The sequence below is a fragment of the Calonectris borealis genome, chromosome 11 (assembly GCF_964195595.1).
Source record: "Calonectris borealis chromosome 11, bCalBor7.hap1.2, whole genome shotgun sequence".
Taxonomy (NCBI): domain Eukaryota; kingdom Metazoa; phylum Chordata; class Aves; order Procellariiformes; family Procellariidae; genus Calonectris; species Calonectris borealis.
Window position 1 is genome coordinate 11180461 of NC_134322.1, and position 14878 is coordinate 11195338.

The 14878-nt window shown below is 45.6% G+C and overlaps 1 protein-coding gene across 3 annotated transcripts in view; it reads left to right on the forward strand.

The window, feature by feature from the left end:
• The first annotated feature begins 2712 nt into the window (after positions 1-2712).
• The window catches only part of HDGFL3 (HDGF like 3), a 48609-nt gene continuing 36443 nt past the window's right edge, over positions 2713-14878 (forward strand). The window contains exons 1-2 of one of the 3 annotated variants that reach the window (XM_075159964.1): positions 2713-2740; positions 3544-3656. In XM_075159964.1, the coding sequence (XP_075016065.1) occupies positions 2728-2740; positions 3544-3656 (126 nt within the window). In that variant the 5' untranslated portion in view covers positions 2713-2727. Of the gene's footprint in view, positions 2741-3543; positions 3657-10396; positions 10656-11984; positions 12413-14878 lie in introns of those variants that run through there. The other 2 variants (XM_075159965.1, XM_075159966.1) reach the window with 2 other exon arrangements.

Genomic DNA, 14878 nt, shown 5'->3' on the forward strand with positions numbered 1-14878 from the left:
AATATGAAAAAATGCATAGATGAATTTTGAAATTGTAGAGGTTTTGGCAAGCAAGAGAGAAGCTCTTTTCTCATAGTGTCATCTGTTTTTACTTTTACACTAAAACAGCCCTGCGGTATCCTTTTAAATAGTGCAGGAGCCCCCAGCTGGGCCTCCCTGACTTCTAGTGCAAAACCCACCAAAATGTAGGAAGAAAGCTTTCCCTCTAAATAGCAAGAGCCATGTGTCAAGAGTGCATGTGTGCATGCTGTAATATAGAACCAAGTTGTGTGATTTGTGTAGTTTTTGCAGATTAGAAGTAAAATCAGTTTTGTCACCATATTGACACCTTCTCCTAGATGAAGAATTCGGACCAACCAGAAAACAAAACACAGCATTGGGACTAATCAGCCTTAAAGATGGAATAAATTAACAATTTAAAAGCAAATCCATCCCCAGCAGAGTTGTTATCCAAGAAAGGTAAGGCTCCACTGAATTTGGTAGAGATTCAGCTGTTGGCATTGCACAGGCATATTCCAATTCATGGTGACACAACATCAAGAGATAACATCTTCAGTCTTTTCAAGTAAGAATCTTTAGTTTGCCTCTGTAGGATTTTTCATATGGAGGTGTTTCTACTACAACATTTATTCTATTCAGTCATTTATTCTTGGAGTTTTTTGTAGGACATCTGAGTGATTCAGTCAGTATATGGATAGAGAGTAACAATAAAGCCTTAGGAGCATCACAATATAACCCAGATTCCCATCGACTGCAGTGTACATGTTCTGACTTGGCTTCTGCTCACTACTGTAGCAGCAGCTCCAAATGCTACTGCCCATTCAGTGGAAGGCTGGAGCTGAGCATGCTGCGTGGTGGAGCAGCAGCCTTTGACATGTCTGGCAATGAACTACATCCCATGCATCTGGAGACAAGCATTTAGGGGCTCAAAGCCCTAGTTTTTAAGTGTTTGAAGCACAAGCTTCAAATAAAGGAGCTTGCAGGGGCACTTCACTAAGAAAAACGAGATAAATTGAGCATTTGTACTTAATCCAAACCAGAGTGATTACTGACAGAAGAAGGACACTGAGAGGATCAAAGCTGTTGCCAAAAAAAATGTGGTAGTTAAAAGAGAGGGTGCAGCAGTATCCTTGTTCCTACGGATACTTCCCTCTCTGCAAAATGCTGAGAGAGACTGCACATAAACATTTTTATTATCATGTCACATGATGGTGCTGCATTGACGGTGATAGATTTCCTGGCAAATGTTTGTGTAGAAAAGCAAACATATGGCAGGGTGATCTACTATGAGACGGCTATTTGGACCTCTGCCCAGCCCTTCAGGGATTCTCAGGATCAGTAAGAACCAGTAGGTTCGTTACAGTGTGTGTGTGTATGAGAACGTGTGTGTGAGAGAGAGAATGAGTTCATTTTCAATGAAATAAAGGAATGTGTATATAACATTCCTGATGTCTGAAGGTTTATATCAGCTTTGTGTGTGTATACTTCACTGAATACAATTTTATGTGATATATGTATACAGTTTAAGTAACTTTTAGCATAAATTTAATCTTCCAGTTTTTCATTAGTAGTCTGTAAGTGTGCAGAACTACATAGTATTTATAAGACTGAAATTCTGTCTGGAGAACTCAAATGCAGAGTCTTGCTAGTCTTGCAAGTGGGCGGTCAGAATTAATGGGAATTTTACACGCGGCAGGCTTGCGTGAGTGTGCTTCCTTCCATTGCCTTGTGCAGCAGAGGACTGGATACACCGGGTACACACCAGCCAAATTATTCCTTGTATTGGTGTCAGCAAAGTTGCACCAAGAGCATTTGGCCTATTGACCTTTGTTACAATTACAATTATTGTAAACTACATATTAACTGAGAAATTAATTCCTCACTTTAATTTTTATAGCTGTTGTCACTTTATTAACTTTGGGAAATGAACACAAAATAGAACCATCTTTTGCCTGTTCATTTGAAGTCCCATTGCTGAAAGAAACAGACAAACAAATTGCACAAAGTCTATATAATGGCCAGTACTAGATGTAAAACAGCTTATGGTTTTCAGTTATAGAATAGCCTGCTGTTACTGGTTTATATTACTGCCCTGAATCTCGATTGTTCATATCCCTTGTTAACAATGTTAATTTTATATTATGTGGATGTTACTGATATCCAGGTAAATAGTCTGTATTGGTTTGAATCCTTCCATTTTGAATGCTGAAGTCTACATGCTATGAGTTCCCTGAGCTACCGTTGTAAGGTAAAAACTATCCTGGAAGGCTGGTAGCGGGCAGAGGAGGACACTGCGTGGGAAAGCAAACTGCAGCTCATTTCAATTTCATGCCATTGCTGCCTGAGACTTGTCCTTCACACAGATGTATGGAAAAATGGATCTTTTCCTGTTGGCAGGGTCCAAAATGACACATAGGTCCAGAGCTAGAACTTGCAGGGCAGCACAATTTAACTAAAGGTCTGCGGTGCCTAACCAGATGTACCAATGCTTGCCTTTCTACTGCTCCTCTGCTAGCCATGCCTCAGAAATTCAGGGTTGATCACTGGATGACAAAAAGCAGCTGTGAGTGTTCAAACTATTTCTCCTCTTTGGGCACCATGGGCCACATGGCAAGAAAGACTGACTTTTATTTTCACAGGGCCAGCATCTGCCCAGTACGGCAATCTCTCAGACCCCATGAAGTTGCAGGGGGAGGATGCAATACAAGCAATTAATACAGGCATTACATGAATGGACAAAAGATTTGGATATTGCTTTCGGTCCCAAAGTCCCTGCTCATCTCTAGACAGGCAATATGCCCTTTGAAAGTTTCAGTGGGAGGTTTGCCTGAGTAAGACAGGAGCATCATGTCCAGTGGGAGTAACAGTCTATAAATACCTGTCCATTATAAGACTACCATTGCCAATTCTGTTTGGCTGCTTCATCTCATAATATTCTCTTTGACTTTCTTAATACTAACCAGCCTAAATATTTTATGCTTGTCTTCCAGCAATATACTAACCCCCTTGCTGCTACTCAATGAAGATTGGTATCATTTTTCTGTTTATTCTGAAAACTGTAATTCTCTGAACTACAGTGGGAAGATTTGAACCAGTATTTAAGTTTTGATAAGATAGCATCCACTTAAACATAAGTGGCAGCTAAAGAAGAAAATGAACAAGTGGTCAGAAGCAAGCCATTTCCTTACCAAGTCACTATGTTCTAATTAAATAGTAATGTTGTCACTTCTCTAGAAATAGGCACATTTCCTGGCTTATAATAATTTCTCTGCAAATCCGTTAGGATGTGTATTATTTTGTAATATTTCTGTTGTCTTTGTATCTTATTGAGATTTTACATTTTAGCAACTCAGTTTCTCAGTGATATGAATCAGGAGCGACTTCACTGTATCCAAAGTAGATAAAGTGGCATAAACAGTAGCAGAAAAAGACCCTTTGACTTCTGAGAGACCTAGTTCATACTGGCTGTTAGCTAGCAAGTGCAGTAGCCCTGATTTATTATTATTGTATTTATTATTTATAAACATATAACTTTCCAAACTCAGAAGAAGAAAACCATGCCTTCTTTGAAGACTGCAGTGTTGAGGAAAACAAAGTCAGACTATGGGGAAAGGGATACATTATACAACAAAGGGATCACTGAAACGCCAGGCAAGGTAATGTTAATTACAAGTTATAGTCTTAATTGTTATTAAGCATGCTAACTTCCTTTCCTCCTCCACATCCTACTCGTGACCTTTCCTTCTCATCCTACATACCACTTCAATTCCAGGCTCTTTACATTCCTATGCTAACCCTCGCTCATTAGAGATGTGGTAGACCTAATCAGTTGTCCTGGGTGTCTGGGAGGAATGGAGTTTTTGGGAAGGAATTAAAAAGAAATGAGGTTGTGATTCTTGAGAAGCAGGATATGAAGGACATGTCATGAGCAGGGAGTATAGGCTGGAGATCTCTGAGAGACAAATAGGTGAGCAGGATATTAAGTTTGGCATGGTTAATGGGGAAACAATCGACATGTGGCTGCCACATGACAAGATGTAAGTAGGAAGGGGCAGTCTTGCAGGCCATCACAAGAAACATGATCTGGAGGTAGTGGGTATGTGGAATGTGTGAAGAAATGTGCTTTTAAGAAGTTCTCACAAAGCCAGCTGGAACCAGTTCTTGCATTGCGCAGGGTGGTGTCCTGATCTTTCAGAGTACACCAGAAGGCTTAAGTGATAGCATTTCAGACCAAGTGTGGTGGTGGTAGATTCGGCAGCTTCAGTCCCTCCCTTCCAGCTTCCCTTCATTCCCTGAAGAGGAAAGGAGCAGCTGCCCAGAGAGCTGGGACCTTCTTTGCTGTGAATGAGGGAGGGAGAGAAAATAACTTGCCACATTTTCTGCTGGCCAGTGACAACTTCCCCTGCCACCCATCAGGTGCAGTATCATTCATATCCACTTCCCCAAGCACTTCCTCATGCCCATTTTCATCCTGGCACCCACCCTGGTTATCACCCTCAGCATCACCACGGCCACACAGCCTCTGAGGACTCTCCTCAATGCCTTCAACCCCAGTAATATCTCAGTCCTTACCCCCAAGTCCCTTTGAGCACTAGTATCATCCAGGAGCCAGGGGGATGAGGCAGCAGGTCTGGGCAGGATGAGGGTGGGAAGGTGAGAAAAAATGTACTGATTTTGGCTGGGGTAGAGTTAATTTTCTTCACAGTAGCTCTTATGGTGCTATATTTTGGATTTGTGACCAAAACAATGTTGATAACATAGGGATGTTTTCGTTATTGCTGAACAACGCTTATGCAGCATCAAGGTCTCTTCTGTTTCTCATGTTGCCCTGCTAACGAGTAGGCTGGGGGTGCACAAGGAGTTGGGAGGGAACGCAGCTGGGACAGCTGACCTCAACTGACCAAAGGGATATTCCATACCATATGTTGTCATGCTTAGCATATAAAGCTGGTGGAAGAAGGAGGAAGGGGGGACATTTGGAGTTATGGCACTTGTTTTCCCAAGTAACCACTATGGTGATAGAGCCCTGTTTTCCTGGAGATGGCTAAACATCTGCCTTCCGATGAGAAGTAGTGAATGAGTTCCTTATTTTGCTTTGCTTGTGCACACAGCTTTTGCTTTCCCCATTAAACTGTCTTGATCTCAACCCACAAATTTTCGCTTTTACTCTTCCGATTCTCTTCCCCATCCCACTGGGTGAGGGGAGTGAGCAAGTGGCTGTGGGGGACTTAGCTGCCTCCTGGGGTTAACCCACAGGAAAGAAGCAGCAGGACGCTCAGTCCAGTGAGGCCAATGTGTAAAACACAGGCAGGAAGAATAAGTTTCCAAGTGACTCTTGAGCAAAGCAAAGTCATTATAAAGAATTGCCATATCCTCAAAGGCACTGCTTCACATGGACTGGAGAAAAAGGGTATGTGGATGGGAGAGGGCAAGAATGTGTAGTGGCAGTATCTGGAGAAAAGTGCCTTCACAGAGAAGAAAAATGCTCGTGGAAAAAGAAAGATAGTAAGATTTGGATGTGGCCTAGGTAAAAAAGGTGGAGGGAGATAAGACTCATTTTACGGATCTGAGTCACTGAGACTTTGGTGATGTTGATCATGGGAATAGAGGAGGATGATCTGAAGAAAGCTTGAGAGGTGACATCATGGGAAAAATGCTGAGTTTTTCTACTGATTTCAACAGAGTTGGGACAACATTCCAGTCATTCAGTTTGGATTCTGTTAAACTCTTGTGGATGCCAAGCTATCCAGGAAGAAACTCCTGACCGAATTATTAATTAATTCCTTGTTTTTCCTGTGATAACACCTATGCATCACAGTGCATTACAACAGATGAGATTCAGAGCTTGTGTTCTGGACCTGTGAATTCTAGAGCAATAGGTACATCCCAACGTCAAACCACTGCCCCTGAGAGGGGTTTTATGGTACAAAACAGTCACAGTCTCAAGAGGTTGCATACTAGCCACATTATTTCTTTCTGTTCCCCCGCTTCTGACACTGTCATTCAGGTGACACAAAAGTGAAGTTACAAAGCTCCTTAAATAAATATGTTCTGTTGTCCATTTTGGGATGTAATTATTCATTAAGTCACGTTCCAAAAGACACTTTGATGAATGTACCAGAGGGCATGTGAGAGAAAGCCTTTTCTCCAGTATTTATGAGGGGAAACTACGATGGGGTAAGTGTCATGAATCTGGCACTAAATTTATTGTTTCTGTCAACTCTCAACATATTTCTCACCCAATAAATTTCTGAGGCTTTAGATGACACATTTTAAATATTTCTCTAGAGGAAAAATGTCTGTTGCAGGTTTTCTTTCCTAGGTATTATGGCTTTATAGCTTTAGAGATGGAGTTTCTCACCTAACGATTTGAAGTGGCATTTTATAGATTAGTATATCAAATGGAGATGAGAAGTCATTAGTTTCATTGTAATGAATGATACCTCTACCAAACACTTAAAATTATGGGAACAGCAAAGTAGACTGTGCAACTTCTGTCCGACAAGATAATCTTCATATCACAGATAATGTTTACGCATGTTAATGGCAGTACTAGATTTTGATGAGTGTTTCTCAACAAATGGTTGCTAAAGCATCTCCCATGCCACAAGAGAAAATTCAAAGAACAGTGAAGTTGCAAAGTCAAGTAGTCAGATGTAAGGAAATACTTGGGCTCAGGTTGCTGATGGAACTTTAATTCTTCTGTCTTCTTGGGAGGTTTGTAATACAGTCTTTAATAATCTCTTTTTGGGTTGGTTTATTCCGTTTTTTCCGCCCGTAGAAAGTCTCAGGCTTTCTCCACTTAGAGACTCTAGTAGGTCATAGAGTCTGATACCTTTGAATCCAGCATCAAGATTTCCACATAAGCTGATGAGTTAACTGGCGGCATAGTAACAGAACATTAGTCTTTGCAGAGAAGTTACCAGCAGAGAATGAGACGTCCTGGGCCACAGAATTTTGTTAGATAATGTGTGGGTTTTCTTGATGTATTCTAAGATATTCTGAAATCTTTGTGTTCTTACACTTGTGGCTGCTTTCTCCTCTGTATCCTAATCCCCTTCTGCTTTTCTTACGTCTTTCGCAGGTGTTAGCTCCTGCTCCCCTTCCAGCTTTTCCCAGTTCTCTCTGCATGCTGGTCTGGTCACTCCACTCTGGTGTACTATCTAGGTACTTGTAGGGAGACAGCATGTTTTCCTCTCATGAGCTTTGCTTCCACAGTCATGTCCTGTCATGAGTTGAATCACATTCACTTTAGCCTAGAGCATGTTTAGTCCAGACAGAACATCTGAGACTTGTTTATCAACCCCTATTGAGCGCGTATGAGTGCTTTTCAGAGTCTTGCAACTTGGCTATATTTTTATGGATATTCTTAGGATAACAAAAAGTACCTGGCAATTTGGTAATTTTACAGTTATTTCTTCTACTGTCATTGTCAGAAGAGTTTTGATTTTTAGCCACACAATTATCATGGAAAATTTAAATTCTAATGGTTAAATTATGAAAAATATACAAGAAACTGAAAACAAAGGTTCAAATTGGAAATTGTTAAGCAGCATTAACTGTAGGCATCTTTTGTCTGCTGTAGCTTTAGTTAAAACGCCTGTAGAGAACAAGAAAAGGCAGCAATGCATACTAGCTAATAACATTTCCAACCCATACAAACCTTTCCAGCTAAGAGTGGAAAGCTCCCAACCAGAGAGGAAGTTAATTTTAACTGAAGTGCTCTGATCTTTTCTGCCTCTAGGATACACGTTCATACCTCTGCAACATGTAAAGCAACCACCTTAAAGAATGTCTAATTTAATATGATTAGGAGATTGCTCCAGTGTATAACATAAGAAGATTCATGAAACTGAGTACAGATAACTTGCTCCAGCTATGATACACACCCTTCACCCTTCTAAGCTTATTACAGAGAAGGCTTGAGATTCCCTGGTGAGCTTCTTATCTCCAGTAACTAAGAATATCCTAATGGGCATGGTAAGTGCCTTTCTGTGCATGTCGGGATGGACATATAATATCATGGCCTCTTTCTGCCCGACGTGAAGTAGCTCTATGGTTGCAGACAGTACTCTCAGACATGTCTTGCACAGGGGAATGGCTCAGTTGTGACTCAGAACAATTTCCTATTAAAATATTTAACAGATAAGCACTAGCTTACTGTGGACATAAGCAAAATACTAATCATCGTAATCATCGCTGACACATTTTTACATACAGGAAAAGGAAATGCAGAAGGAAAGAAAATTATATCAGCTATAGATAGATAAGTAAAAATAAATAATTTTATTTCAGTATCTTACAGTAAAGTTGATTATACAAGTGGCTATGCTGCAGAGCATTTATAGTCTGATCTCAGAAGGGATTTGAGCGGGGAAAGCAAAAATAGTAAGGTGGCCAGCAATAGAATTTCAGAGGCAAATATAATAATCTGTGTGGCTTCTACAGACACAATATAGGCAGCATCTCACAAAATGGCAAGTGCAAGATAGCAGGAGGAATAGGGTCCATATACAAGACAGTTTGCATACAAATGTCCAATATATGTGTGCAAAACTATGATCATGGAGTATTTAATGCAAAACTTACGTACGTTTAAAAATTTATTCATGACTTTGGAGGGTGCTTTTGAAATTAGGCCTTTTATGTCCACATGCTCTTTTCTTAAAGATTGATCCACACTTTTGAATCAATGGAATTCTTTCTCTATGAAAATTTTCAACCAGGAATGTAGCTATTTTTCTCCTCATATGAATAGGGGGGGAAATGACCAGGGCAGGCTTAAAGCTTCTCAATAGCTTAAGAACACTGTTTCCTGGGAGTTATTAGGAAAGCAAAATTCAGTAGTGTGGTAGTGGCTTCAAAACTGTTACCTCAGACACCATCGGTCCTGGGTGACTCCCGGTGTCACTACTGACCACACTCCTGGCCCTGCCACCTCTCTGCATGGTCCTGACGGGCCACTGCCTTTACTCCCTGCTCGTACTTGTATATACTGCCCTGCTCTGGAAATATAACACCTGCCTGGTAGAATGAGAAGTGAGAGGGTACTTGGTCTTATTGTTTTAGGGAGCTTAGGGGGAAGGAGAGAGCCGTCCCTGCTCAGGTCTCCCTTGCTTAGTAAGGACACAGTGTTGCTGCGTCTGTGACCTGCTGCTCTGTATCTGTGCCCAAAGCAGCCTCAGCTGTAGCCTGAGGACCTGGCCTATATACATGTAGCATTTATATTAGCAAGCCTCCACACCCCTCCATTCAGGCTTATGATCTGAAAGTGCTCTTGAAGTGTTTGGAAGAAACTCTCTTCACTCCCCTTTCCCACTTCTGTGTAGAAAGGGTAGATGAACTCCTCTTTGTAATGGAAGCGAAAGGAACAGAATACATAGCAGGTGACATAGCAGAAGATCTCAGGCTTTGTATGCTGTGATGAGTGGCTGATGGGGTTATACATACTAAGAAACTCCTTTGCTATTTGTGCTGAGGTGATTTTCTGTGCTGTTAATGTGTGGGACATTTGATTTGGTTTTTCATTATCAGCAGGGAAATTTGCTTTTTCTTCCCCATCCTGTCCCAGCATCTTAACCATGGCTTAATGGAGGAACTGTCTGCAAAGTGTGTTTAAGAGTTTGAAGCTGGCCAAAGCTGAGCAGAGTTCTTACCTTGGCGACTCATTTATCCTTTGCAGCCTATACACAAGAGAAAAAGGGAGCTGCACCCTTGCATGTGCACGGCATGAGTTTTCTTTGGAGCTCTAGTATGTGATTATCTTCACCACAGACTAGAAACATTATTTATTCACTGCATCCTCTGCAGACACCAATGCTGGGACAAAAGGAAGTAAAAAAGTGGACATTTCAATGAGATGTTTCAGTTCAGTATCTAGTCACTTTGAATTTTGCTATTTTGACATTAGCAATACATTGTTGCATGGATATGTATATAATGTGTACAGTTTTCTTTTGGAAGAAATTGGCATACATCCTGCTCCTTTCTGATTTAAGGTCACTAGATAAGTTACTAGAAAGAGCTATTAACATCTGTAGATGAAAAGCAAATAATGTATTTCAAAAAAAAAGCAGCTCCATCTCTCTAGTAAGTATTCCAGAGATAAGGCTGGTTTGGGGAGATAATAGAGGTATGGGAGGCAAGACACAACACATAGGATTATTCTGGACAGACTCGGATCAGAGTCCACAGCTCCTGTACTCAGATTTTATATTACATTTTTCTGAAGGGAATTTAAACTGAAATGAAGTATCAATTTAGAAGGACGCAAAATCCTATCTGATGTGAAAGTGAAAGTGAGCTGTTTGGCCACATGTCTATACCGAAGGTGGCTGCGTTGGCAACCCTGTCACTGATCTCAGTACTTCAGGAACAGATAACAGCATTGAGCACAGTGCAGGCTAATCATCTAAATGTTTATCCAGCTTCTTGGATTTTTTTTTCCATTGTTAGTCTGCTACTGATACCTGAGCTAATGATTTTACAGCAGTGCTTCCCTGACAGCAGAGAAGTCCTTATCCTATTTTATGACCTGGAGTGACAAACTTTATTAACTCATGTACTACCAACAGCAGTGTTTGGGTACCAGAACCACGTCTGGGGACACTATAAACAGTAAGAGTCTTCTTGGTCCTATTGCAGCCCAGGAACAGGTGCCAGAAGCAGCGTTTCTTTCTCTTCTTTCTCTGCCATTACCAGCCCTTACAGACTGGTAGTGCTCTCTATGGTCCATCTACTTCCCCCCCGAAATGTCACCCCACAGCTTTCAGCCACCGACTTCCTTCTTCATCAGCGGGAACTGCCTGCAGCCAGGTGCTTTCCTTGGGACCCAGAGAAGCACCAAGCCAGAGCTCTCTCTGAACCCAGAGGGGATACTTTCCGTCTTTCATGTGGGAATGGTTGGGGAACCCACTGCTACAGTCTCAGCCAAACCTGCAGAAAAATCTTTCCTAAACTTTTCCGCTTGTGGCCCAGCTTGCAGGTGCCTTCCTAGTTTTGCTCCTCTAGACAATACTTCAGCATAATAAATGTCAATAATAATCGATTTCTGAACATTACAACTTAACTGGTAACAATATGGTAAAAACAGCAATATCTGGGGTTTGGATTTCTGAGTTCCCAGTGCTTGCCTTCCACAGAGGTGCATGTTTGTAAAAACTGGCATCATCTGGCAAGAGCCAGGTCCCAAACACCCTGTTGTGCATTTAAGCAGATCCCAGTCTTTGTGGCTGTGGGGTTTTTTTGACTTTTAGGCTGAGAAGGAAGGTGGAGGGGTTGGCAGTAGGGAAGAGGCTGGGTGCAGAATTTGGAAAACCCTGTGATCTGGATCCAGGCCTTTGCCCGGCGGCCTGGTTGCGGCCGGGTGTTTGGCTGGATGGGGAGGGCCGGGGTAAAGCCAGGGGTCTGCAGACACCCCCCGGGTGGAGGCAGCCCCGGCGCACGGGAGGCCTGTTGACAGGGTGTGCACCAGCGGGGCTGGGGGGGCCAAGGGCACCGCGAGGGGACGATCCACGCTGGGGCCTGGGCCCCCATGACAAGGGGAGACAGAGCACCCCCCAGGCCCAAGAGCCGGGAGCCTCTGGCCAGGGGAACTTGGGGGCCCTCCTGCAAAAATCAGCCGTGCTCAGCCGGCGTCTCGTCGCCTCCATGTCGGGCGCGCATAAAGAACCATGTCATGCTTCAGCTGGGAAGGAAGGGCCGGGAGGGACTGGAGCCGCTCTCTGCTCTCCTATTTTCATAGAAACCGATCTGTGTACCTAGAAAATAACAGGAAGGGAAAGCGCGGGGGGGAGGCGCGGACGGGGGGGGATAAGAAGATCCTGTTTTCGGTCGCTGCCCGAGGAGTAATTCGGAGGAGACGGCTCCATATTCCCGGGGCCGCGGCGGCTGCGGCGGGGATGGAGCGGGCGGCGCGGGCGGCGTAGCCAGCTCGCACGGGGGGGCCGCGGGCAGCGCCGCGCCCGCCCGCCGCCGCGGGGTGAGGGCTCCCCGGCCGCCCCCGCCCGGCCAGGCGCCCCGCCGCCAGCCGGCTCCCTGGTAGCGGGGGCTGCTGGGGTTGTGTCCAAGGCCTCCCCCTCCCCCGCGTACACACTCACACACACACACTCACACACACACACACCCCATCTCCTCCTGCCGCCGCCGCCGCCGCCGCCGCCGGAGAGATCGGGGATTGCCCGCGGCCCGGCCCCGCTCCCGGCTGCGCCCCGTGCCCGGGCGCATCGCACCCCGCGGGGGCTCGCCCGGCTGCCCCCGGGGCGGTGTGTGCGGGGCGGGGGGTGTGGGAGGGCGGGGGGACACACGGCAGCTCCCGCGGCGGCTCCCGATGGCTCGTCCGCGGCCCCGAGAATACAAAGCTGGAGACCTGGTGTTCGCCAAAATGAAGGGGTACCCGCACTGGCCGGCCCGGGTGAGTACCGCGGCGGGGGCGCCCGGCCCCGGCCCCGGCCCCGCGCCGCCGGCCCCCTCGCCCTCCCGCCGGGCGGGCAGCGGCCGGGCCGCGGCGAGCCTCCGCCGGAGGCCCCGGCCCCGGCCCCGCCGGACGGGGGGCCGCGGTGCGCGCCCACCCCCTTATTATTGTGCATCTTTTCTTTGATCTGCAGATTTCTCCCCGGCCCCCCGGGAGGAGGAGGAGGAGGAGGAGGAGGAGGAAGGGAGGGGGGCGAGCGCGGGCTGTACCTGGGTTGTTATCGCGGGGAGGAGGCTTGGGGAGCCGGCAGCCCTGCCTGCATGACAACGGTGCTGTTTATTATACGCCCTCCCTCGCCCCGGACCCCGGCTGCCCCGGGGGGCAGAGAGGCCCCCACCTCCCCCCGCGGCCGGCGCCTGGGGCAGGGCAGGGCGGCCGCCTCCCCCGGGCCCAGCGCGGCCCAGGGCCCGGGCGGGGGACAAGGCCTCGGGCCGGGCCTGGGGACGGGTGTGGGGAAGGGGCACGGCCTGGGGCAGGACCAGATCTAGAGGGGGCATGTGGGGAGGGGGCGAGGCCTGGTGGCACGCAGGGGGAAGGGGCCGAGGCCCGGAGTCAGGCTGCGGTTGTCCCCGGGGTGGCGGGCGCTCAGCGAGCCCGGCGGTTAGGGCGCCGGTGGGAGCGGGAGGCATGGCCTGGTGTGGAGAGGTTGGGTGAGGTGAAGCAGGGCCTGGCTCTGAGGTGTGGCGGTGTCCATACAGGGTGCTGCGTCCCTGCAGCTCAGCTGCCACCCCTCCGTACGCAGGCTTTTCGGGTGTTGGGCCTCCCGCTTTATTTTGTCTTTTACTGTGTTGACTTTCTTTCATAGTCCTTTGTCGTTTTTTGTTTTACGCCGCTGTGATATAACTGAGGTGGAAAGGCATCGTGGGCATTTGGCAGTCAGATAAGCGCCCCGTTGTATTTAAACATCCATTTTTGGTGCCGCTACAATAACGCAGAGCAGAGCTTTCTCCGGGGGGTCTGGTACCGTGGCACACTTATACAGCCTGTCTCTTCCCTCCTTTTTGGTCACTGTTGTGTAAACTCACTGTGTAACACGTGTTGTGTGAACTCGTTGGCAGGCATCAACCAGTGAGAGTCTGTATTTACTTGTCTTCTCTAACCTTACCTGGACGATTGGGTAGTGCTTCATGCCATCATTTTCTAGTCAAGGAAAGCTGCTGGTCTTTATAAAGAGCATGAAGATAATGAAGTGTTGTCTGCAACATGCAGGAAAGCATAGATGGGCAGGATAAAAATGGACTGACATTTAGCATTACCCTTGACAAGAAAGCCCAGGAAAAGGATGGGTGTAAGTGGTGGAAAGTGAACTGAAAGGTGTCCTGAGTATAACCGAGGAAGCAGAGAAGTGGTGTTGAACAGTAGACACCGTACAAGGAGGGCAGGCCAACACCACAGGCTTAAGCAAAGGTTGGTGAAGAAAGAATAGTGAGAGGGTGCTAAATATCTAGAAGCATGTAAATAAGGTGGTGCATTCAATTATTTTGGCAGTCCAGGCTAAAATTAGCATGCAAAAGGCCGAACTTAATCAACACTGGGTTGCAGTTTGTTATTCTATCATTATACAGGTTGCTGGATATACTACCTAAAAAATGGCAATTTATGTCAGCAGAACAGCATGATCCACTGAAAATTGACTTCTTTCCTACCTCTGTCATGGGTTAATTTACTGTGAAAATTTTAATATGAACAGTTGAGACCACTACCACATTGAGGCATGTTAATCCCTTTCCTTTTTCAGCCTTTGTAAAACTCCATTTGTTTACCCAGAAGCAGAACAGGGCCTTTTGTTTTAGCGGCATTTTCTTTCCGTTAAAAAATCATTATATGCTATGCAGCTGGTCATAGCCTTTGACTGTGTGTCTAAATAGGTATCTAAATGGCAATAATATCCAACAGAGTACATCTTCACTAGGAAAAAGTAGGTGTGCTGTTAACCAAACTTACTTCCTTTGTGCAAACTAACAGGATGTAAAGCGAAGACAAAGCAGTCTCTAGTTCTAACGTGACTTAGCAAGCGGAGGTAGAAACTGTAGAGAGCCCAGAGTCTATGATGGGGTAGGAAGAGAGCAGTCAGGCTAGGGGAGCATTAGTAGTGGGTTTTAGTTCACCTGAGTGTCAAGAGGCACAGAACGTGCTTCTGTAACACGTGATGCAGTTACATACAACTTCACGTTAGATCAGGCTGATGTCTGCCTGAACCTAACATATTGCTCGTGAACAATACGGTGCATACCATCTTTTCTAAGACTTTTCTTCATCTTGGTTACCAAGTTTTGCCTGATGCACACTTCCTTAAGCGAAGGAAAAACCTAGTGAGGACACTAGTCTTTATTTTGTTTCCCAGAAAACATTATCATATACAAATAAGAAGAAAAGAAGTATTTGAGTTGAGAATGCAACTCAGAT